This window comes from Callospermophilus lateralis, chromosome 6 (genome assembly GCF_048772815.1).
Source record: "Callospermophilus lateralis isolate mCalLat2 chromosome 6, mCalLat2.hap1, whole genome shotgun sequence".
Classification (NCBI taxonomy): domain Eukaryota; kingdom Metazoa; phylum Chordata; class Mammalia; order Rodentia; family Sciuridae; genus Callospermophilus; species Callospermophilus lateralis.
Window position 1 is genome coordinate 140411633 of NC_135310.1, and position 26825 is coordinate 140438457.

General features: G+C 41.3%; 1 protein-coding gene across 1 annotated transcript; it reads right to left on the reverse strand.

The window, feature by feature from the left end:
• Positions 1-357: 357 nt before the first annotated feature.
• Positions 358-21247, reverse strand: LOC143400906 (serpin B6-like). The gene is made up of 7 exons (XM_076857872.1): positions 20923-21247; positions 13453-13631; positions 11412-11560; positions 10475-10592; positions 9059-9201; positions 1201-1356; positions 358-873 (listed from the first exon to the last, which is right to left on the reverse strand). The coding sequence occupies exons 2-7, from the start codon at positions 13619-13621 to the stop codon at positions 469-471; spliced, it is 1140 nt and encodes a 379-aa protein (XP_076713987.1). The 5' UTR covers positions 13622-13631; positions 20923-21247; the 3' UTR covers positions 358-468.
• Positions 21248-26825: the final 5578 nt, after the last annotated feature.

The window sequence follows — 26825 nt, forward strand, 5'->3', positions numbered from 1 at the left end:
AGGAGGTTCCTGAGATGAGCCCTCACCCCTTACACCTCCTCACAGCTCTGCATTCTACTCTAGTCTCTCACTAAAAATGAGATGAGATTTTCATGCCACAGTGAATAAGAGAGAGGCACCACTTATCTTCTTATGCCTGGAGAAGGGCCAACGGTGATGGCAGTTATCTGCCCACAGTGAAGCCACAGGGTCCTTCCCAGATGCAAGGGGGTAGATGACAGCTCATCCCCGGCAAGGTTGAATGAACCCAGCAGCCAACGTGACCACAGACCCACAGAGAAGGGCAAATTCAGATCCTGGAAAAACATCTTACATGCAAACAGTAATCGACATGGATATCCAAAATGAGCCCTTTATTTCTGAATTGTTACATAAGGTCACTTGGGGCACAGGCACATGGTGGAGTGTCAGAAGAAAAGTGGGTCAGAGGGTGAAAGCAGAGGACTGCACCCAGGGATGACTGTTTCCTCACGGAGAAGAAACTCGGCCGCAGAACAGAATCCCTCTGGTCCTGCTGTGCTGGATGAAGAAGAGGAAGGGGTGGTCTGCGCAGAAGCGCGCAGTGAACCTCATGCACCTCATCATCATGATAGCGGCAGTGGCAGCTGCAGCTTCAGTACCCTCCTCATTGACCTCCACAAAGGACTTGTGCACGACCTTGGACAGATGCAGGTCTCTCCTGGATGACATTCCAGAAAAGTCTGCCCTGGCCTCATCGAAGGCATCGGTCATGCCCAGGCTGCGAAGGACTTCCTCCAGATCATAATTTTCCTGTAGCTTAAACCGAGGGAGGAAAACCTCCACCTCCTCTTCGTCCATCAGGTCTGGGCTGGTCCACTCTATGTACTTCTCATAAGTAAGTTCCTTCTCCACCTAGAAGGGAGTTGAACATGTCAAGACCAAGCTTGTGCTATCACACAGGGTCACGTGCGATAATGGAGATGCTCCACGTTGTGAGTGGGAGCTCACCTTGGCCAGAGGTGGTGCTAGTGGTAACCAAGGTAAATAGACAGAGCTCAGGGACAGCTCAGCAGGAGACCTTAACTAGCATCTGCAAGGCCCTGGGTTCCACCCCCAGCACAGACACAAAAAATAAAATAAAATAAAAGGCTAACTGGGAACTGGAGAAAGCAGCTACATCAGAAACCCAAATGCCCTTCCCCTGCCATCAGGGCCTCGTTATGGCTTAGTGCTCCTTACCGTTTTCAAGTCAATGTGCTCATCCGGCAGCATGATGATCATATTCAGCTCCTCGCTGACGTAGGGAAGGACCAGAATCTTGGTGAATATTTCCCCTATATAGGTCATTTTAAAAGTAGACTTCTGAAACATCATTTGCACAGGCTTCTCCTCATTCTGGAAGGAAATGGACAACTGTTGAGTAGAAACTTGACCCAGCTGGCACATTGGACTATACCACAGAGGTAGCCCCTGTGGGCCCCAGGAACACTCTTGACCCAGCTTCTAGGACAGGCCATGAGGTTCCTCCTGAACCCCTGTTATGGTTAGACACCAAGTGTCCCCAGAGGCCAGTGTGTTAAAGGTTTTATCTACAGTGTGGAGCTATTGGGAGGCAGTGGAACCTCTAAAAGGCAGGGCCTAGGAGAAGTTAGGTCCTTGGGGCAAGTCCTTGGAGGGGACTCTGAGACCCAAGCCCTTCCTCTCTCCTTCATTTCCTGACTGAGGTGACCAGTTTTGCTTGATCAACTGCTCCCAACTCTTCCATCCACCACCCCCATGCCTAAGGGCAAAGGGTCTGCCTCATCATGGATGGGAAACTTAAATTTTGAGCTCAGATGAATCTGTCCCTTTTTAAGTGGATTATCTCATTATTTGGCACACTGAGAGAATGCTGACTAACAAACCTCCCAACACCAAGGTGCCCACACTCACACACAACACCTTTCTTGGTGACTCCACCTAGTCTCATGACTTTGAACTTAATCCACAAATTTACAGTTCTAGTCGGGACCTCTCCCCTGGACTCCAGGCTCATGTGTTATACTGGCTGCTTGACACCCACACTTAGACCAAAAGAAAGTCCTAGTGTCACACATGACTGTGGGCTCCTTATATTCCCTTCCTTCTCCACCTACACCTCTTCCCATCACAGTTGGCAGTGACACCATGCATCCAGTTGTCAAAAGCCATGGTGTGTCCTTGCTCATGTCTTTCTATTACACTCTGCATCTCACTCCTTAGCAAATTATGGTGGCTCTACCTTTGAAATACAACCAAAACCTCATCTGTTGTTCTTTCTTCCACTGCCATCACCCTATCCCTGGAATACAGAGATGACCTCAGAGGGATCCCAGGGAAACATAAGTCAGATCACACCCCTCTGACTGGACACCCTTCCATGAGACCCCCTGTCCTAGGAGCAAGATCTGAAGTGCTCAGTACATCCTATAATCACAACAGCTCATCTCCCATTCCTTGTCTTTACTCACCTCCTACTACTCTCCCTCTGCTGGTTCCTACACTCACAGGGGTCTCTATGGAAAATCAGGGTCATTCTATCCCTCCCCTGTCAACTCATCCCTAAAACCTAGAGGGTATAGCCTTTCCTCTTCCTGGTCTTTACTCAAGTATCACCCTCTCAGTGAATGCTTCCTTGATAGACCTGACCTGCAACTGTACCCCCAACCACAGCTTCCTGTTTGCTTCCTTTGTGTATCTGCAGCATTTACCACTGCCTAATAACTAATAATATCTTATTTAAGCTTCTGGTCTCTCCCTCAAGAAAATGTAAGTTTCATGGGGCAGACATGTTCAGCAGGTCAAAACCTGGCACATCATAGGCACTCAATTAACATCAGCTGAATAAATGAATAAACAAACTGATGAGCAGAAATAGCAAAGGGCCATCCTCAGACCAAGAGAAAAAGACAGAGGACACTGACCACATCCTACCCTACAATACTGCTTAGTTCATGAGTACTCCATAGTTTGAACCAGCAGCTACTAAAATTTTGTTTTTAATTCCATGCAACAGGCACAGCTGAGGGAGCTCCCTAGTTCTCTGGCACAGCACACCATTATGGATCAAATGGAGTAAACCAAAGTCATATCTGCTGTCATTTTCTGTCTCCGCCTTGTCGAGCTTGCCTGAACTAGACCTCAGCCACAACAGTCTCCTGCCCTTGGCTCCTCAGACATGTCCTTGGCCTGAAATTGGCACACTTTTTCCATAAATGGGCGGACACTAAATATTTTGACGTTTGTGCTACAGACAGTTTCTACTGTCTACTTGATTCTACTGTTGTGACACATATAAACAAGTAAGTATGTGTGTGCACCAACAAAACTTTATCTGATAAACATGATATGGGCCGGCTTTGGCCCACAGGCCTCAGGGTGCTGACCCCACCTTATTCAATTTCTCTGCATTCCCCTCCAGGACCCACGGTCTCCAATATTATAATAAAAAAGAATCCAATCTTGGTAATTTAATGACTCACTAAATATATAATTATGTAAGCTTTATTTCATTTACAAATGAGGAATTCAAATAAAAATACTTATTAACTCAAAATCCATGCCCCTGGAGACACCCCTGCCACACACTCTGTGGGCTGGTACAGTCAACCCCTGCTGCAGCTCCACCCTCTCCCTCTACTGCAGAAAGCAAGGTAAACTTCTTCACCGCTCTGTATTGAGCAGAAGCCACGTGAGAGCAGTTCTGGTTTCCCTCTGAATACAATGGCAGAACCTCCAAAGAAGGCCTTTTGCCCTCCATCTTCTGTCCTTCCTGCTCCATCCTGCCTGGACAGTGGAGGCAGTATCTGAGCCCTCATGTGAGCACGAGGAAGAGGCCACAGGCTGAGGTGGAAGAGCAGGGAGAGCTGGTTCCCAAGAGCCTCACCTCAGTGCCACATCAGCCCTGGGTTCTCCTCTCCTCTGGGCCTCCTGGGTGGTGAGATGAGCTGTGAGCTAAACTGCAGAGATCTGGGGTTTCCGTTGCTTACAGTTGAATGAAGCCCTAACATACATCTTGTTAAAGATGAATGTCAAGGAGAAAAAAATCATATTTTGAGGGGAAAACAGGACAGTTCATTTCAGAATAAATCTCAACACAAAATGTATGTCTTGAAAAACTGAAGGTTCAGACCCAAGTGGACGAGGAAGATCTAACTTATGGTCAGTGATCAAGAACACATTAATCCATTCTGTCTGCTTTGCAGCATGTAAAAAAAAAAAAAATCTATAATTAAAAGGACTTTTAAAAAATTGGATTCTGTGAGAGAAAGACACCAGGCCATCAGCAAACAACACCTTCCAAGCTGAAGGTGGTTAAACTCAAGAGTCTAATCCTGTGTATGTATCCCTTTGCTTGTTTTTAAACAAAAATATGTACTGGTGTTATCCTTACAAACAAAAGAAGACTGAAGATCAGTGATTGGTTCAGTATTTCCTGAGCACCAGCTACATACAAGTCAGCATTTATATGACAGCCATTTGCCCTGTGATGGTTTTCCAGTTTTCCAACAAAAGTAAAAAGTACTTCAACCACTGCAATGTCTTGGAGCGACCAGCAGAGGGCGAAGTGGCAGCTTAGATAAAGGGGCAGAAATCAGATAGGGCTTCCAGTGGGGACACCACTGTTAAGAAAGAAGTGTGGTGAGGTCCCAGAGGCAGAGTCCATTCACCTGTCCCACACCCACAGCCTATGGGGCTCCTTATTCACCAAAGCTTGGCTCCACAGCCCAACATCATTATACATATTTGCTTCAGGATGTCATTGCTATGAAACTGGTATATCAACGTTTCTATCAAGAGACAACAATAAGGACCTGGTAAGATATCACCAAGGACGCTGTGGCCTGGTTGCACCAGAGGTTTCTCTACTAGGGTGCTAAGAGTTATCCTGTTGCTGAAATAACAGGGAATCTTGCATGGGATTGCCTATCTTTATTTCTCCTACTAACAGCCAACTTCTTATGATTACACTAGTCATATAATCTAATACCTCCAGATTATCACATCCTACCTCATAAACACCTCAGCCAACCCCCGCAAGCGCCCTTCCACCATGAAACTGTAAACCATTACGCAAACCTACTGACTATATGGTTGAAGATAACCAAACTCATCGTTTCTGTTTATAGTGACAAAACTGTAAAATAGAACAAAAATGTAAAAATAGAACCTAACTGATACATGGCTGTTCACTGAGTGCTATAATATTGAAATCTCCCTCAAAAGTGAGATATTGGTAACCTATAGGCACACTATAAGACAAGAGGGCAGAAGCTGTAATACCTCATATCTACACTGCAAGAGAGGAAGACACATAGACATCATGAAAAAATAAGGGAGAAAAGTACCCCAAACAAACCAAGACACTATAACAATAGAATCCATAGACAGTGCAGTAGGTGAAATGTCAGAGAAGGAGTTCAGAATATACATAACTAAAATGATTTGGGAAATAAAGAATGACCTAAGTGAGCAGATACAGGCAAAAATCAATCACTCCAACAAAGAGATAAGCAAACAAATTCAAGTGACTATCGATCACACAAAAAAAATAAATAAAACAGAAATCCTAGAAATAATAAGCCAATTAAAAAACTCAATAGACAGTATCACCAACAGACTAGACCACTTGGAAGACAGAACTTCAAACAATGAAGACAAAATACATAATCTTGAAAATAAAGTTGACTTTAGAAGTTGTGGTAAGAAACTTTAGAAGTGAAGATGGTAAGAAACCATGAACAGAACATCCAAGAATTATGGGATACCAACAAAAGACCTAAAAGACCTAATTTAGGATTTATTGTGATAGAGGAAGGTTCAACAATTCAAACCAAAGGAATGCACAATCTCTTCAATGAAATAATATCAGAAAATTTCCCAAGCATGAAGAATGAATTGGAAAATCAAATACAAGAGGCATATAGGACACCAAATGTACAAAATTACAACAGATCTACACCAAGACACATTATAATGAAAATGTCTAGCATACAGAATAAGGATACAATTTTTAAAGGCCGCAAGAAAGAAAAAATCAGATTACCTATAAGGGAAGACCAATTTGGATCTCAGCAGATTTTTAAACCCAGCCTCTCAAAGCTAGGAGATCCTGGAACAAAATATACCAAGCGCTAAAAGATAATGTATGTCAACCAAGAATCTTATATCCAGCAAAATAAAGCTTCAAATTTGATGATAAAATAAAAACCTTCCATGATAAACAAAAGCTAAAGAGTTTACAGAAAGCTGCACTACAGAACATTCTTGGCAAAATATTCCATGAGAAGGAAATGAAAATAACTATGAAAATCTGCAAAGGGAAGAACTACAGTAAAAGAAAAGCCAACCAACGGAGAAACCAAGTCAAGCTAAATACCAAAAATAAACAAAAATGACTGGTAACTCAAATCATATCTCAATAATAACCCTAAATGTTAATGGCTTAAACTCACCAATCAAAAGACATAGGCTGGTAGAATGGATTTTAAAAAAGACCCAACAATATGCTGCCTCCAAGAAACTCATCTTATAGGAAAAGAAGCCCACACACTGAAAGTAAAAGGCTGAGATAAAATATACCATTCACATGATCTATGTAAGCAAGCAAGGATTTCCATCCTCATATCAATTAAAGTAGACTTCAAGCCAAAGTTAATAAAAGGAATAAAGATGGACATTTCATACTGCTTAAGGGAAACATACATCAACAAGACATAACAGTTATAAATATACATGCCCCAAACAATGGAGCACCTACATTCATCAATCAAACTCTTCTCAAGTTCAAGAGTCAAATAGATCACAACACAATAATTCTGGGTGACTTTAACATACCTCTTTCACTACTGGACAGATCCACCAAACAAAAGCTAAACAAAGAAACTATAAACTCAATAATACAATCAATAATTTAGACTTAACAGACATATATAGACTATTTTTATCCATCAATGAGCGGATACACTTTCTTCTCAGCGGTGGATCCTTCTCTAAAATAGACCATATGTTATGCCACAGGACAAATCTTAGTGAATACAAAAATGCAGAGATACTACCCTGCATTCTATCATACCACAATGGAATGAAATTAGAAATCAATGATAAAATAAAAAATAAAAACTACTCCAACACCTGGAGACTAAATAATATGCTATTGAATGAACAATGGGTGGCAAAAGATATCAAGGAGGAGATTAAAAAATTCTTAGAGGTAAATGAGAATACCAATACAACATATTGAAATCTCTGGGATACTATGAAGGCAATGCTAAGAGGAAAGTTCATTGCATGAAGTTCATAGAAGAAAAAGTCAACAAATAAATTACCTAACACTACATTTCAAAGCCCTAGAAAGAGAAGAACAAATCAACTCAAAGCAGTAGAAAACAGGAAATAATTAAAATCAAAGTTGAAATCAATGAAATTGAAACAAAAGAAACGATTGAAAAAATTGACAAAAAAAGTTGATTCTTTGAAAAAATAAATAAAATTGAGAAACCATTGGCCATTCTAACAAAGAGAAGGAGACAGAAAACTCAAATTATTAACATCCATGATGAAAAAAAGATATATTATGATGGACACTACAGAAATACAGAAGATAATTAGAAATTATTTTGAAAATTTGTACTCCAATAAAATAGAAAATATCAAAGGCATTGACAAATTTCTAGAGGCATATGATATTCCTAAACTAAATCAGGATGATATACACAATTTAAACAGATCAATTTCAAGCAAGGAAATAGAGGTCACCATCAGAAGCCTACCAATCAAGAATAGCCCAGGACTGGACAGATACACAGCTTAGTTCTACAAGACATTTAAAGAAGAACTAACACCAATACTTCTCAAACTATTTCATGAAATAGAAAAAGAGGGAACATTTCCAATCACATTCTATGAGGCAAATATTACCCTGATTCCAAAATCAGACAAAATCAAAGAAAGAAAACTCAGACCAATATCTCTAATGAATATAGATGTAAAAATTCTCAATAAAATTCTGGCAAATCAAATACAAACACATATCAAAAAGAGAGTGCATCATGATCAAGTAGGGCTTATCCCAGGGATGCAAGGTTAGTGCAACATACCGAAATCAATAAATATAATTCATCACATCAATAGACTCAAAGATAAAATTCACATGATCATTTCAATAGATGCTGAGAAAGCATTTGCTAAAATACAGCATCCCTTCATGTTCAAAACACTAGAAAAACTAGGGATAACAGAAACATACCTCAACATTGTAAAGGATATCTTTGCTAAGCCCCAGGCTAACATCATTCTAAATGGAGAAAAATTGCAAACATTCCCTCTAAAAACTGGAACAAGACATGGATACCCTCTGTCATCACTTCTCTTTAACACAGTTCTTGAAACTCTAGCCCAAGCAATCAGACAGATGAAAGAAATTATAGGGATACACATAGGCAAAGAAGAACTCAAATTATCACTATTTGAAGATGACATGATTCTAAACCTATAAGACCCAAAACACTGTACCAGAAATGTCCTAGAACTAATAAGTGAATTCAGCAAAATAGCTGGATATAAAATCAATACCCATCAAAGACATTTCTGTACATCAGTGACAAATCTGTTGAAAGGGAAACTAGAAAAACCACCCCATCTATCTCAAAATAAATTTTTAAAATATTTGAGAATAAATTTAACAAAAGAGGTGAAAGAACTCTACAATGAAAACTACAACACGTCAAAGAAAGAAATTAAAGAAGACCTTAGAATATGGAAGGATCTATCTTGTTCTCAGGTAGGCAGAATTAATATTGTCAAAATGACCATACTACTAAAAGCACTATACAGATTCAATGCAATCCCAATCAAAATCCCAATGCCATTCCTTATAGAAATAGAAAAAGCAATCATGAAATTCATCTGGAAAAGTGTAAGAGATCCAGAACAGCCAAGGCTTCAGGGGGTCCTTGCTGCAGGGCTACCCTACGCCATGCAAGGCACAGGCTCTGTGCGGTGGCCTTCATGATCTAGAAACCACCACAAACACAGGCCCTGTGTCTGGGAATCTCCTTTGTTACTACGCAACATTCACCTTGCTGACTTTAAATGGTCTCTCCTGGGTGAGCTCTTTGTCAAACTGTTTATCCCAGTTTCCTTTGAAGTAGATGGCATTCACAAGAACCAGTTTAGTGTTTGTATTCAATGAACCTGGAGACAGCAACTCTGTAATTTTATCTGAAAGGAAAAATTAAAGAACCAGTTAGCTAAGAGTTTTCTGATGGGTGCATCAGTGATGATTAGGAGAGGGGCCCACCTCCTCAAATGGTCAAGCACAGAGATAAAGGATCACATATGCCCCAAATAATATAAATAGATATTTGTCATCAAAACAAAGCAACAGTCCTGGCACCAAGAAAAAAAAAAAAAACTTTAAAGTTCTGGCAAGAAAAATACCATCATTTGAATAAAACATAAAATGAACAAGTAGATATCAGTAAGTGAATTAAAGGACTGTTTAAAAAAAAAAGGATTATAAATTTAAATTTTTGAGGGGCCAGATATGTTTACCCTTATTTAAACACTGCATTACACCACACACACAACACACACACACACACACACACACACACACGTATGTATTGAAGCATCACGAACAGTTTTGTTATTATTTTTAGTACAATTTTTAACAATACTATTATTATCAACTAAAAATATTTAAATTTTTAAAAAGATGACTGGTTACAAGATGCTCTTTACAAATGTAAAAGCACAGTTTACTCAGACATGGTGGTTCATGCCTATAATCCTACTGGCTTGGGAGGCTGAGGCAGGAGGACTGTAATTTTAAAGCCAGCCTCAGCAACGTAGGCCCTAAGCAACTTAGCGAGACCTTCTCTGTAAATAAAATATTTTTAAAAGGACTGGGGATTTGGCTCAGTGGTTAAGCACCCCTGGGTTCAAAGCCTGGTACCAAAAAAAAATCTTTTTTTTAATTTTACATTAACTTACATTAAAAACCACAAGTAAATGAAGATACTGCTAAGCAACTTGCAATAATGCATGAAAACTGTGGAGCATGAGCCCACACTACAAAGGACACAGCTGAGACCTGTCATGTGAATTTTTCCTTTGGTGAAAAGAAAGAACAGCCAACAACAAATAAATTTAAGTGTGGATTGCTGACTACTGGAAAACATCATGGATACACTGAGAACAGCAGAGAGAAGAAGCTAGAGAAAATGTCATCCATTGACAGTATTTCAGCAGCAGATTTTAAAGTTATTTCAAGAACAAAAATATCATTCTTCATATTTGACAATCTTGTTAAGGAACTGAAAATAAGACTGATTAAAATACTTAAAAACAGAACAACAGGATGAGACTGTAGCTCAGTGAAACAGCATCTGCTCAGCATGCGCAAGGCCAAGGGTTGGATCCCCAGCACTTCAAACAAACCAATGACAACCCCACCTTCAACAGAAACAACAAATAAAAGCTATGCTTTTACCTTCTGTCTTTTTAGCTACCCAGGTGTTTATGTGATTTCTGGACTCCTCTGTAGCATTCAGAAAGTCAAGATCTTCCATCTCTGCTTGGTAGAATTTCTGGCAGGAATCTTTAAAAGACTAAATCAGAACGACATAGTTGCATGGTTCCAAAAATAATTAACACCAACAGTGTACTTCTTTAATGTACCAAAGCACAAAAATAAAAAAATGTAAAGATTTAAAGATGTAATTTACAAATAAATATGTAGAATGAACCTACAATCCACCTTCTCAGTTCTTGGCCATCTTTAAATGGCCCAAGTATCAAATAAACTTCATTGCATAAAGATGGCTAGATCTTTATGGGAGTTGCTAAGCCTCAAGAGGTAACTGGGAGGAAGCTGGGATACAGTAACTGTGAAGAGAGTGCTAACCCAGCAAGAGCTGGGACACCACTGCGCTCTAGAATGAGAGAGGCTGAACACAGAAAGTAGAACACAGGAAAGCAAGCCATGATGATGATGATGACAATGATGATGACGACAACCCTGAAGTAGATCCGAATACGCTGACAATTGAAGAACAAAAGAAAAAAATTGCAAAACTACATATGTTGGATAAAGGCATAATGCAGGGAAAATTACTACAAAATAAAACTTCTACATGTGCAGGAAGAACATATCAAATCCACAAAAGCTCTAATTCTGGGAGGGATGACGGGTTGTGAGAAAGAGGTTGATGAGGGCTCTTCCTTTGCTGGCTTTATTGCATTCTGCACAAAAAACATACTCATGTGTGACTTGAGTAGTTTTCTAATTTTTTAAATGAAAGGGTATGAACAAATACATGAGTAACCAGAAACCTGAGTGAATTCACAGCCCAGGCTCTTTCAGCTGCACCACGAGTCCCCCTCCTGCCCACTACCTTGCTTCATCAAAAGCAGCCAGTATGACTTACTGAGAGGAAATCATAAGACTTTTCTCCAAAGAGCCTGTTGGCTGTTCTAAGCAAGTACTGTGCGTCCGTCTTGTTCACTTCAGTGAGAAGGGACTGGAAGCCCCTGTGGACATCTCCATCTCCACTGCTGCTGCTTTTATTTAAAGAAAGTACCTGAAATCAGAAACACAACAAAAACACACCATTGCAGTAGGCCCTGACTACAGGGAACAAGCAAACTATACTAAACTTGGCCTAAGAACTGTGCAGATTCTTACCACCAACCAATTAGAGACAAAAAGTATCTTGAAAGCTCATTCTCCAGTGTCCCTCCCAGGTTCCTTCTCTGTACTCTGTCAGTATTGGTCTGAGCGGAAATGGCTCTCCACAATGCAGGCTCTTTGTATCTATAGCCTAGCTGGAGACAGGGCTACCAGCCAGACCTCCCATCTCTGCGAACATAGACTGCTCCTAAAAGTTGTAAGGTACAGTTTTTCCCACCCTTAGGTCTGGAATGGCTCTGACCAACAGAATTCAGCAAAAGCAATGCTGTCCAGGCCTGAGCATTAAAACCCCTAGCAGCTGTCTCATTCACTCTTTTGTACCCTGCTGCCATGATGGAAGGAAGTCCAAGCTATCCCCTTGGAGGATTTGCTACACACAGGCTGAGTTGCCTAGAAGAGAACCAAGATGCCAGATGTGAAAGAAGACTCCTGGGACCTTGAAATCCAGCTGCCCATTGCAATAGTAGCGTGAATGACCCCAACTGGTTTATGTAACAGGGAGCATTAAGAACTGCCTGTGAGGTCACCAAATCTGAAAAACAATCCACCATTATTATATCTAGCCAGTAAGTTTGGGGATGGTTTGTTTTGTAGCAACAGATAACACATGCAGCAATGCAGAAGTGTTCTAACATAATGAAAATATAGAAAACGTGGTACTAGATTTGGACATGGCAGTTGGCAGAGGCTGGAGGTATAGGGATGAAATTACTACTGCAGACTACAGAAACAGGGGCTTGTGATATGGTAGACACTGCTGGGGAAATAAAATGTCCACCTGTAGCAAGAGGTAAGATAGGGCACGTTCCCAACTCCCACATCTGCCTAAGATGCCCGGGAAGCATGTACCTTCCTTTTAGCTGCCTAAGTTATAGAGTATGGGAAGAGAGAGATGAGCCAAAGAAAAAAATTATTCCATTTTCAAGCAGAATTTCAAGGAACTATTTCTAACCCAGGTCTTGATGGGTAGAAGGTGTTTCTTATCTCGGAGCTCCCTCTCCAGTTGACAAAATGATTCTCACATAAGAAATGACCTCATGGTAGAGCTCAAATCCATGGCTTCAGGAGCAAGGTCAAGATCCACTTTGTAAAAACCTTGGGACAACAAAGGCAGCATCTTGTAGACCTCTAGACAAAGGGGTTTCTAAGCAACTCAAGGACATTGTCCCACATCACCCTTACTTTCAACCCAGTACACAGTCTGTCTCAAACAGGCTTGTGCGTGTGGCTTGGTCCAGTGCAGCAGGCTATTACTTGAGACCCGGAAATCCTACAATGGTTTTAAAGGAGTTATAAAACCTTGTAACTAAAAGGTGAGACAGTTCAAAGTGAAGAGAGGTCCTTGAACCCCAACTCTCTTTTGGCAGGAAGAAGGCTACGAGAGCAACAAATATAGCCCATTTCTTCTGGAAAAAGAAGGGAGGTGCCAAGCGCTAAGTCCAGAATGCACAGGGGAGTGCCATGGCCTGGCATGTGGAGAACCAGGAATGCTTCCCAAGAAACCCAGGTGGAGCCAATCAAGGAATATCCCCACCCTGAGGGCAGAGGAGCCTGGCACACACACCTGGCTGGATTTGGAAATTGCTACAGTTCAGGGACTGCAGTGTGCTCACAGGGGTGCTCAGCAGGGGTAGCATGTGCTTCTTGTCAACTCTCCATCCACACCCCTCTGATACCCTCTGATATCCATCCACAGCAATCCCTTTGGGATTTGAAGTGTGGAGAATCAGCTCAATAGACAACTGTCAGCATTTACTATTACTCCCAAAGGACACCAGGTACCTGAGCCATCTGGACTGCAGTGGTTCCCTTTGCCCCCAAGAGGACCATGGCCAGGGCCGAGGAGATGCTGATGGGAGAGTAAAACACATTTTTTGAACTGTCTTCACCCAGGGTTTTCAGAAGGTTTAAGGCAAAGGTGCCGTTTGCTTCCAACAGAGGATCCATGATGGCGAACCTGGAACGATAGACTTCAGATCAGTATCACAGGAACACAGGCTCACAGGCCAACTGCACTTTCCCTCCCGTTAACTCCACTGCTGCTGTGGTGCAATAAGCAAACAGACACACAGAGAACTCTGAGGGTCTCTTTTGAGGTCTCAAGATCATTTTATGTCCTAATATTAAATGAAAAAGAAGAGTAAAATCTAATACTATGATCCTATTTTGTGAAGACCTGTGCATGGGCAAAGTGTAGACAGGACACACGCACCACGTTACTGCAGTCAATTCCTGGAGTGGGTAAGAGAAAGGGTGATTAACTTTGGCTTCCATATCTATATTCTTTGTGTGTTGTAAGAGCTTATTGTGTCATTTAATTTGAAAATCATTTAAAATTATAAATTCACTTGCAAAGTTAAAAAAACATGACACACAAGTTTTTTTATAATTTGGGAGCGTTCCCCATTTTAGGGTAATCCAAAGCCTTAAAATAAATATGGGAAATAAAACCACATGAGCCCCTTCTCTCCTCTGAATCAAATACCCACCCATCACCCCCAACAAATGAGGGTGCACATACAGGCATGCTCAATAGTACAACCACTTAACCCTCAGTTCTCCTTCTAGGAAACCTATGCATGGGACAATATCTGTGGAACACTGAACAAGGTCCCCAGACACATCCAGGTCCTAATCCCTGGAACCTGTGAAATTTCCCTCATGTGGCAAAAGAGAATTTGCTGCTGTAATTAAGAATGGACCATTCAGGTGGCCCCCAAATAGAGTCACATGTAGTTTATAAAAGGGGTTGTCAACCTGAGTAAAAAAAAAGAGAGAGAGACGGGGGGAGAGGCTCTCTAGAACAAAAGATTTCCATTCAGAATAGAAAAGGGTTGCAAACCTGGTGGGAAGACTATGAAAATCAAAGATGCATGGAAGTAAGGGTAGGGAGGATGAGACCAAGAGAGAACTTGTAATGACAAATAAGAGCCTAAGCAGCCAGGCGCTGTGGTTCATACCTGTAATCCCAGTGGCTTGGGAGGTTGAGGCAGGAGGATTGCAAGTTTAAAGCCAGACTCAGAAACCTATCAAGATCCTGACTCAAAATAAAATAGACTGGGAATATGGTTCAGAGGTAAAGCGCCCCCAGATACAATCCCTGGTACCAAAAAAAAAAAAGTCGTTGGTCTCAAACACCCTTACTTTACGGCAACAACTGGGCCTTGTTCAATTTTTCTAGTCCAACAATGGGGAATTGAGGTAGGATAGAAAAACTAGAAGATACATAGAAAACAGACAAAAGGAAGGACATGGAGAGTGTCATTTTAATCTGAAAGTCTCATGCCTTATGCCAAAGTTCTGCATGTGTTTCTTCCCAGGTCTGTCACTCCCCAAGCCAACTGAGCTAATTTCACTCCCAAATTTCTGGGCAATCTGTCAATCTTTCAGTTGATGGAAATTCATCCACTATGAAAATTACCTTGTGCACTGTTGATTGTCTTATGTAAGAAACAGATTAAGCAAAGAGAGAGACGATATTTTAAGAAACATAACCTAGGGTACTTCCAATGTGACTTACCGGTCACTTAGCAGAGGTCATATCAGTCTAAGAATCCTGAGAATTCCAGTCCATCATAAACCATCTTGTGATCATCACACTGAAGTCCTCCTCACATACCTTCCCATGTCCACCCTTCACCAAATTCCCTTTAAAAGAGGCCGAGAACCCCCAAATCATCTCACTCTCAAGATGACTCACATTCCCCCCTGAATGTCTACATTCCTTGCTTTCTTAAATAAATCTCTGCCTCAGACATGTTCTTCAATCCATTTCTGCACATCTATCAAGAACCCCACTCATCCTAAGTTGAGGTCCACCCCTCCAGAAACTCCTTAGACCTCTTCCAGTGACAGTATAACCTATGTCCTTGTTTCTTTTAATGAAGGAATTGTAAAGTACAAAATCTGAATACTCGAGAAGGAGATGAGTACTGGTGCTGATAGAAAATACAGTTGCTGCTCAATTCACAATAGCCAAACTGTGGAACCAACCTAGATGCCCTTCAATAAATGAATGGGTAAAGAAATTGTGGTATATATACACAATGGAATATTACTCAGCAATAAAAGAGAATAAAATTATGACATTTGCAGGAAAATGGATGGAGTTAGAGAATATCATGCTAAATGAAGTAAGCCAATCCCCAAAAACCAAAAGCCAATGTTTTCTCTGATAAGTGAATGCTAAACCAAAATTGGGGGGGTGCACATGGGATGAGTGATGGAACTTTGGATGGGCAAAGGGCGGGGAGGGTACATGGAGGTAGAAAAGATGGTGAAATGAGACAGACATCATTATCAGAGTTACATGTATGATTAGTGTGACTTTACCTGAGTTAAGCAGGTCTATAATGAGCTGCACAGGACTTTACTTCCAAAGTTTTGAGGTACCAATTCATAGCTTCCCTACCACCAGCTCTGCTGTCAAGAACTTTCCTGACATTCTGACCCCAGCTCCATCTATCTCACAACACCCCGACTCTTTCAAGCTTAGGAAATCTTATCCACATCCCTGATATCCAGAAATGTCCTAGTGATATGTCCTTCTCTGGGCCCAGTTCATTCTTTTTGGTGGAGATTTGGAGGGCCCTTTCAATGTAGCAATTTAAAAATTTCTCCTTTCTACTCAGGGAAAACAAATTAAAGTGCTTTCTCATTTCCTGCAGAATCTCTGTTCTCTGCTTTTTTTACCTCCTATTTGTCAGGCACTAACACTCTTGGAATGAACTCATCTGGGACTTTCCAACCTTCTGACTGTCACAGCACACACACAGAATGATACTAGTACTATACTTTGGTACAAGGTTACTTGCTATAGAGGTGTCCAGCTCAAATCTCCAGCCACCAGGCTGCCCCGTCCACTGCCCTGAGTTGGAGAGGTCAACACCTTGACAATATCCCAACACACAGTGAAAAGTTCTACTCACACCTTTTACTTCTCTTGCATTTTCTGTAACAATTACATTTTATCCCATTTTCTGGAGAAAGGCCATTGTCCTCCAATCTTTCTTTCTTTTTTTTTTTTTTTTTTTTTTTGGTTAATATCAGTTGTTACACTTTTTAATTTCCAAGGACTCTGTTTTTCTCTGATGTCCTTGGTTCCAATTCCTCAAAGAACATCCACTATAGTTCTCTTGAGCTTCTTTTGCACCCTGCCTTGTCTTTCCCTGGTGTTTTGCTATTGTTGTGGTGGTGGTGGTTGGTGATCGTTTTATTCTATGTAGGTTTCTGTTTCATGCTTAATATTCCCAAAAGTGCCCACCAAACCCTGGGTGTCAGTTCATATTTAGGGGAAAATACAAAAGACTGCTGGAAATTCTGTTTACCCAAGTGGGACTTGTCAGCTGGGGGCTTCTCTGCTGATGTGATCAAGGAGTCACAGTAACTTTTTCTGCTGAAGAATGGCAAATAGAAAAAACCCTGGTCTGGCTGCTGGCTCTGATGTGTAAGTAGCTGGAGTGGGGGCTGGGGTGCTTCTGCTGGATCCCTCTCCCCTCATTTCAGCCCAGTGCTTTTCTCATCAGTTCTTGCAGGGCTGAGACCTGACCTCCTATCAGGGGCTGCTAGGGAACATGGGGGCTGCCTGGTTGCCAGGGCAGAAGGGATGGCATCTGAGGTTCAAACCACTCCATAAACAGACTTTCTAGGAGGGGCCCTGCTGCCACCTGCACTTCACCCTCCCCCATCCAGGGACTCCAAGGTTGACAATGACAGCTCCTCTGGGCTGCCCCTCCCTCCTCCCTCCACAGACACTGAGCTCCTTCCTCTGGCCACTTTCCTGCTCAAAACTCTGCTGGCATCTCTTGTCCACTGCTCAGCTCCTCTCTCCTTATCTTGTCATTGGTTTTAATGATTTCAAGGGCTCTTTGCCTGTTGGGTTAGCAGGGTTTTATGGAAAGAAGAAGATGAATACACATGGCCGCAAATATACCAACTATTTTTGTAAGAACAATAGAACAATATGTGAATGCTGAAAAGTCACATTTCTTGAGTTATTACTTAGTCCCTCTTTTGTCATATATGTGTCCAAGCATTAAGTCCCATGTATTAAAATCTTTATTTGTCCTGAAACATAAATTTGAAAATAAGCTGGAACTATGACATAATCATAAAACAATTTTCATTTTTACTTTGCAATAACATATAAATCCTTAACAATCAATTATAAAAGGATTAGAGTTCCAATCCTAAAAAGAGAAAGTAATCCAAATTCTAAGAATTTTACCAATCACTAAGATATTCCAAATAATAAAGAAAATCATAAGCAATCTAGTGAGATTTTTTTAAATGAGGTCTTTCTCTTACCTATTCATGTTCCAGTAACAAGAATACACATTTCACAGATGGCATTGCAAACTCAGTGCCTAACAATGGCCTTTCCAGTGCCTACTTCTACAGCTGCAGGAAATAAGATGTGGACACTTCATACACACACACAGACACACACACACACACACATACACACACACACATAAAATTCATACACATTTCAAAATTACTCACTGCTTTGAAAATAAATAAAAACAATTTTATAATTGTTTTTTATAAATTGTTTTATAAGTAAAAACAATTTTAATCATTGACATAAAAAAGAGATTAAGGCTCTCTTAATGAGCTACTTTATACATATTTTGAACATCTAATAAATCTACCCTAGGGTTATTTCTTCCCCTGAATCATCACTAGTAACTTTGAGCAGTTCATGTTCACAACTGAATTTATTCAATTGATCGAGTCCAAAAAAATTTTAAGGTGTCAATCTTTGATTGTGTTCTTGACTTCTTCGACTAACAGTGTTTTCATTTCCTACAAAATGTAACCATGTAAAGTCAATTTAAATGGAAACTTGGGTTCCTGTTTTGTCTCTGCTTTGCTTTATTGTGCAGTTGCAGGTGTGTCTGGGTGTAACTTCTGTGAGCAGTAGATGCCTAATAGGTAATAATTAGACATTATTTTCTTCTTCTGATGTGTTCTTGTCCCAATCCCTGATCCAGCCATCTTAGAAACGTAAGGTGTGTGGTCTTCCATGTGATCCTACAACATCCACCTGGCTACTCTCATGGGCAGATAGATATAAGGGGGGAAATATTGATGCTGTTTATTCTAATTTCATTCTACAGTTAATGGCCTGAGTTAAATGTAATAAAATGCCTTGGAATGGAATCTTAATTATAATAATCCCTAAGTATATGAGGGCACAGGACCTCCATAGCAAATCAAAACCCTCAGATGTTCAATTACTTTATATAAAAAGTAACCTATGCCCACCCTCCTGTATTCTTCAGATCATCTCTAGATTACTTATGTCAGCTAATACAATGTAAGTGCTACATAAACAGCTGTTAAACCATATTGTTTAGGAAATAACAAAAAAAAAAGGCTGCATATGTTCAGTAGAGAATCAATTTTCCTCCCAATATTTTTCACTCACTGTTGATTAAATCTGTGGATAGGTAACGTATGGATATGGAGTGTCAACTGTATTTTGCTTATGGAACCAAGTACCCCCTTTGTCAAAGCACCAAATCATAAGGGATGCAATTACTCAGGGGTAGTCATGAAACACTGGCACATACCCAAGATATAGTGATAAAAGTAGTCATTCGGTACATGTTACTGAACCTCAGCACTGCAATGCTCCACCCCTAGGCCCTGAATCCAAAAGTTCCTTAATTCATCTGAATTTATCCCAGCAATCCTAACTCATAGGAGGAAGGAAGCAGGCAGACAGGGCATGTTGCTAACATCAGTATAACTAACTGAACCCCACCCAAGATGAAAAACCAGACCCAGCTTCCCCCTGGTATCTGAGTATTTCTCACCCCATGTGAATGTTAATTTTCCATGAAGTCTGTCAAAATTAAGCTTAAGGTGCCCTTCAACAGATGAATGGATAAAATGATGTGATATATGAGATGGGATATTACTCGGCCTTAAAGAAGAATAAAATTATGACATTTGCTGGTAAATGGAGCAGGAGACTATCATGCTAAGTGAAATAAGCCAATCCACAAAAACCAAAGGCAGAATGTTTTCTCTGATATGCCAATGCTAATTCACAATGGGAGGTGGCTAGGGAATAATAGTTACTTTAGATTAGGCAGAAGGGAGTGAAGGGAGAGGAGTGGGTATGAAGCTAGGAAGAATAGTAGAGCGAATCTGACATTATTACCCTACGTACACATATAACTATACGACCAGTGGGATTCTACAGCATGTATAACCAGAAGAATGAGAAATTATACTCCATTATATATAACAAAGTGCACTCTACTGTCTTGTATAACTAAAACAAATAAAAATTTATTTTAAATTTGAGTTTAAAGGGAAAGGAGAGAAGGAACTAATTTAAATGCCAATTTTATCCAACACACAACCCTAAACATAAGTAAAACTTTTCCCATATTCTCTAATTTAAAAAAAAAATTGTAGGCGTAGACAGACAGCATGCCTTTATTTTATTTGTTTATTTTTACATGGTGCTAAGGATGGAACCCAGTGCCTCACACTTGCTTGGCAAGTGCTCTACCATTGGGCAGCCCCAGCTCCTCCCCATACCCTCTTATCCTTGAAAAGACCAAATCTTGTAACATTTTGCCTGCAGTAAATTTAATTAAAAAAAAAAAAAAAAAAAAAAGATCCTTAACAAGTTCTTAAGAAAGGCGCTGAGGGACCCCTCTCCCGCCGCCCCTGGCACCGACCCCTCGGCCTCTCACGCCTCCAGCCCTGCGGGTTCCTAAGGCCCAGCTCCCTGCTTCAGGAGCCCGCGGCCTCCGGGTCGCCAGGAGGGAGCGGTCACCCCTGGCCACGGCCAGGGCCGGGCGGAGTCACCTGTGGGCTCGCGATGGGCTGGGATTACGGGTGGCCGCGGGACGAGCGGGGTCACCTGCGATCCGGGATCCCGGAGCCGCCGCTGGGCCGGCTCCGCGCCGCCCCCATCCCGCTGCAACCGCCTGTCCCTCGGTCTCCGAGCCTGCGCGACCCGGATCCGGGCGGTCCACCGCGGCCAGATCCTGCCCAGAGACTCACCGGGTGGCGTCACCGTCCGCGGCGGCCGCGGGGATCCAGAAGGGAACCTGAGCCGACGCTGCCCCCGTGCCCGGCGCCGCCCCACTTCTCCGGGCGCAGGGTCCCCGCGTCCCAGCCCCGCGTGTCCCCCGCCGCCACTCCCGACCCCAGGCGCTTTCCCCGAGTTGGAGCGGATAACGGACCCCCGCGTGGCACGGCGGTTCCCACCAGACACGTACCCCGGACTCTCGGCGCCACGGCCCACGGCGAGCAGAGCAGGAGGAAGATGTCCCGGCCTCCAGGCCTCAAATACCGGCCGGGCGGGGAAGCGGGCGGAGTCCCGGGAAGGGAGCCAGGGCGCCGCGGGGCCAGCAGCGGCCTTTGGCCACCGCGGGAGGAGGCGGGGAGAGGGAAGGAGGGCGGCGACGAGGAGGCCGCAGGTGTGCAGCAGGTAACCACTGCACTTTAACCCCAATCCTGCCGGCGGTCTGCCCCGCTGCGGACTCCACCGTGCTGGAGGGGCCGTGGGTCCTCTCCCGTAGCTTCCTTGTGGCGGGGACTGGAATGGCGGGTGAAACCACCGCCTGCTGCTCCGGGAGGTTTCCAGCAGGGGGCGTCAACGCGCACCCCACCGACCTGTTGACTGTGAATAAGTAAGAATAACATTACTTAATAATTAAGTACCAGCTCTTAATGGGCATAAATGAGTGCAGAACAGAAATTTTAAATTGAGAAGGAAAAGAAAGTTTAATACTGGGACTGGAGGTAGAGCTCAGTGGTAGAGCGCTTTCCTCGCATGGAGGAGGCCCTGGGTTCCATTCCCAGCTATGGAAAAAAAGATAAATGAGCAAAGCTCTGTTGCTCATTCAAAGATTCCAGTACTCTGAATGCGACCCCAAGGTACTACTGACAAATAATGACAATGAAAAAAATGACGATGAAAAAGGTTTAATGTTTGGCTAATAACCCTCCGTCTTCCAGAGCCATACCGTTGTTTCTTTTCTCCCCGAGGTTATCCTGTAGGAATATTATTTTCCATAATCCTTCAAGACATCTTTTCATGTGTTTCAAAGACATCACCTCATTTCTGTTTGTCTTTCCCTGTGAATTCTTCCTGACCTATGTTCACTTTTAAAATTTGTTCTTTTTCTTTTTTGGTACTTGAGATTGAACTTGGAATGCTTAACCACTGAGCCACATTTCCAGCCAACCCATTTGTTGTTGTTATTTTGGTTTTTGTTGTTGTTGTTGTTGTTTTGAGATAGAGTTTCATTAAGTTGCTTAGGGCCTTGCTAAATTGCTGAGGCTGGCTTTGAACTTGTGATCTTCTTGCCTCACCCTCCTGAGCTTCTGATATTACAGAAATGTGCCACTTGCTCAGCTTCTTCTTAGATCTTAGCATCTTTTTATGTATAAGCATTATTAGTGCTTTGTGATATAATTCCTGAATCACACCCCCCTCGACACCCTCCCCCCACTTATCTGTTTTCTGACATTGCTTCTGGTAACTATGGCATGCAGTTTTTCATGAAGTCAAATTTAGTGACTTTCCTTTATTGTTTCCAGGCTTTGCGTCATGGTTAGAAAGTCTGTGTCTAGATTACCAAGTTCACCGATTTTTTCCACTATTTGTATGGTTTCACATTTAGATTGCTGGTTCATTTAGAGTTTATTCTGGCTTATCAGAAATATAGGTGGGACTTTAACTCCATTCTTCTTGAACAGGTTCTTGATCTGCTTCGATAGTCTGAGGATATCAGACTCGCACTTCTCCACTTTTCCAAAGAAGATTCTCCAGAGGCCTTTGGTCTCAGACTAGGGTAGCACTGTTGATCCCTCTTGTTCTGGGGCTTCAGCCTCTTGGACTGTGCAGCTATTGGTTCTCCAGCTCTCTAGCCTGCACATGGCCATTGTGCAGCTTCTGGTGATGTAAGCCAATCTAATAAGTCCCCTTTTTATAATTATACTTCCTGTTGATTCTGTTCCTCTAGAGAACCCTCATACAGGGGGGAAACTACGTCTACACTGAGCATATGTGGTATAACAATTATCTACCAAATATTTACTTTGTATTGGGTATTAAAAGTGATCTTGAAATGACCTAAATATATGGGAAGATGTATAGATTCCGCAAATACTATTCCATTTTATATAAGGGACTCAAGCACATGCAGATTTTGATGTCTGCAAAAGCGCTATCTTAAATCCATGAAGGATTGTTTCTAGGACTATTTCAAATTTGAAGAATTGATTCTACTTATTTAAATTAAAGAAATGTTTACAAGTCATATAGGTTAATAACACGAAGCTCAGCAGCCTTCTAAAAACCTTTTTCAGCATAAAGTTGCTTAACACATCTTTCCCCCTTTGTATAACACAATCCTAACAGGCTCATGATGAAAAATAGAATCAAAATAAAAAATATCAGGTTTTTAATCATATATGATAGGAATATACAATTGGAGAACTATTCTAGTGAGTTGGTAGTTCTGGTGTTCATGTGACCAAGGCCTGGGGCTTGACTTGTCTATAATCCAACATGAATATCAGTTTGAACTGGCACCACCTGAAATGCTTTTAGGGCCTTTCTTGCTCTTTTTAGCCATTTACTACAGGGGGCAGAAACAGGTGCTGGAAATCTCTTTTTTTGTTGTTGTTTTTCTATTTTGGTTCCTTTTTGTTTATTTGTGGGTTTTTTTAATTTGGTTTTTTGTTGTTGTTGTTGTTGTTGTTGTTTTCATGCTAGGATTGAACCCAGGGTCTCCTGAATGTTAAGCACAGCATGTGCTCTACCACCAAGCTGCACCTGCACAGTGGCTGTGATGGTGATCTTTAATATGACTCTTGGCAAACCAGTTTCCAGATAAAGGATAAAGGTTACCACTGATAATAAAGAGTAAAGGTGGAGCTGGGATTGTGGCTCAGTGGCAGAGTGCTTACCTCGCATATATGAGGCACTGGGTCTGATCCTCAGCACCACATAAAAATAAATATAAAATAAAATAAAGGTAACCTTTACTCTTCTATTTTAAAAAATAGAAGACTAAAGGTTATCACTTGCTACCTTGGAACTTTTCTTCTTTCCTCTCTTCCTCATTTAATGAGGAACTGAATAATTGGTAAATATATTCTTCTCCCTAGGTGGGGTCAAGAAAGAGGAAGGAGTGATAAGCAGGAACAAATCCATGAATGCTCAGCAGCCTTGAAAATCAGTTTCTCGGCTCATTTTGTGTCTGTATCTTCCCCCATGGAATGTCCCCAGGTGTCCTGGAAGCTGAGTTTGGAGGGCTGGTAAGTCATTTCAGTGTCAGGCAATAGCTGGAGAAGGAGTGCCAGTATCAGAGGAGGATAAGCAGTGGAATACAAGGGTGCCCAGTCATTTGCAGAAGACTATTCAGCTGTTACTCAGAGGTACCAGTGATTCATTGGTGTCTAATACTCAAAAAAAAAAAAAAATTCACTATAAAACTAGTCATGACAACAGAAAGACCTGATCCCAAAAAAGGTCTCTTAACTCCAGCTTTAATTGGTCCCTGAGGCTAACAATGATAGGCAACCGCTCTTACATGGTAACAACTTGACATTTTCTTTTTCCAAACATCCCTGGATGGTTTTGAAAGGACTTCAGTGCTCCATGCAAAATAAAAGCTTTCTTGGCAGCTAGACAGCAATCTGAATTTACAATCAATAAACTGGAAATAAAGATGTACCGGGAATCTGGTCATAAGTACTAACACAGCTTGTTTTACTTCTGTATTTGGAATTGTTTCAATTAAATATTTTGTTTTTCTGTTTTGTGTTCTGTTTATTTTTCTTTTATATTATTAAACCCAGGGCCTCAAGCATGCTGAACATGTGCTTTACCACTAGGTCTATATATATTGTATATTTGTAAGCAAATATTAGATTGTTAGATATAATACATTGACAAAGACACCTTGGAAAAGAATGTTGCCTCCCATTTAGCTTATTGAATTCAAAGTACATTAGGTATCAGAGCATCAGACTGGAACTCACATGAGAATGGATCAAACAATAGAAACTAGCCAGGCATGGTGGCAGGTACCTGTAGGCCCAGCCACTCGGGGAGCCAAGGTTGTATGATCACTTGATCCAGGAGTTTGAGACCTACCTGGGCAACACAGCAAGACCTCATCTCAAAAGAAAGAAAGAGAGAGAGAGGGAAAGACAAAGAAAGAAAAGAGGAAGAAAAAAGAAAAATCATGTTTGTCTATAAAGAACAGCCATTATTTTAAAAAATAAAGGGGGGTGGAATTGTGGCTCAGTAGCAAAGCACTTCACATGTGTGAGCCACTGGGTTCGATCGTCAGCACCACATAAAAATAAATAATAAAGGTATTATGTCCATCTACAACTAAAAATTTTTTTAAATAAAGGGCTTGGAATGTGGCTCAGTGATTAAGTGCCCCTGGGTTCAATCCCTGGTACCAAAAAAAAAAAAAAAAAAAATACAGCAATTATTACCAATTTTGACCCCAAACTGGGTCCTTTTTCCCTCTTGGAAATACAGAGCCAATAAATAAGACCCATATCCAACTCAGGAGCAAGGAAAGGTTTATTGTTGGTCAAAGAATAGAAGAAACCGAGATAAGGCCTTGAAAATCAGTTTCTCGGCTCATTTGGGTTTGGAAAATCCTAGATAGAGGATAAAATAAATGAGATAAGAATATTCCTTTTTTTTACTAGTCTATCCCTCCCCCTCTAGAAATTTGAGCACCACCTCTTTCTGCTCCTTTTATATTTCTTTCTGGTCATCATCATGGCGACTATCAACCTTCATGGCACTGGAGAGTGTCATTTACCACGCAGATGGAATTATAATGAATTTGGAGGTTATCAGGTGGTCACTCGGGCAGTCATCCTAGATCCAACCCATTTTGGCCAGCCCCCTTGAGGAGGACTTCTGGTCTTCAGGCTTCTGTCCTTAAAGATTAGGGTGGGATCAAAATTCAGCAAGGTTGTGTAGGCATCACCCCTCACCACATCACCTGCCCAGTCCCCTTCCCCGTCCACTGGAACACAACAGTGATTCAGGACCTTGAGGCAGGAGGGTCACAGTTTCAATGTCAGCCTCAATAACTTAGCAAGGCCCTATCTCAAAAAAAGGGGGGGTGGGGATGTGGCTCCATGGTTAAGTGCACCTGAGATCAATCCCTGGTGCCAAAACAATTATAAAAATCTAGATTCTGGTTTTAAATTTGGTGGCTTAAATTTTTATTTTTGAAAGTCCTGCAAATAATTTTTCTTAATTATAGCCAGCATAATTACATGTACATTTCATTTATAACATTTGTCCTTCAGAAACCTGCAACCTGCTTAGACAATCTGCAATTTGTTTACACCTTTAGCTTTTGAGCTTTTGGCCTTATTTTTCTTCCCATTTGGAAACAATCCAGTCATTTTACTTTAGGACAAAAATCATATTTTATTATACACAATCCTGCTTCATTCAAAAACATTCTCTAAAAGATATATCCTCATCCTGGTAACTTTCTTTGTATCTTTTCCCCTTACATTTTGTTTGAAGTAAAAAGTTGTTCTGACTTGTTTCTCTCTTACATGTAAATTTACATTTTGAAACAATCCATTTAAGATTTAGACAAATCACTCCTTTCTAACAAGATAAAATACTACACTTTCCAGTATTTTCATCAAAATGCAGCTTAAAGTCTTTGTCTTTTTTTTCTTTCTGTATAGAATTGCACTTTAACGGGCTTTTTCTTTTTAATATTTATCTTTTAGGTGTAGATGGACACAACACAATGACTTTATTTTTTATATGGTGCTGAGGATCAAACCCGGGTCTCGCCTGTGCTAGGGGAGCACTTTACCGCTGAGCCACAATCCCAGCCCTAGAATTGCACTTTAATACATGTTAATTAGAACGTAAACTCTTAGAAAACTTTTTGTTGGTTTTGGTACCAGGGATTGAACCCAGGGATGCTCAACCACTGAGCCAAACATCCCGACCCTTTTTTATATTTTATTTAGAGACAGTGTCTCACTAAATTGTTTAGGGCCTAACTAAATTGCTGAGACTGGCTTTGAACTTGAGATCCTCCTGGCTTAGCTTTCTGAGTTGCTGGGATTACAGGTGGGCACCACTACTGCTGGAGAAACC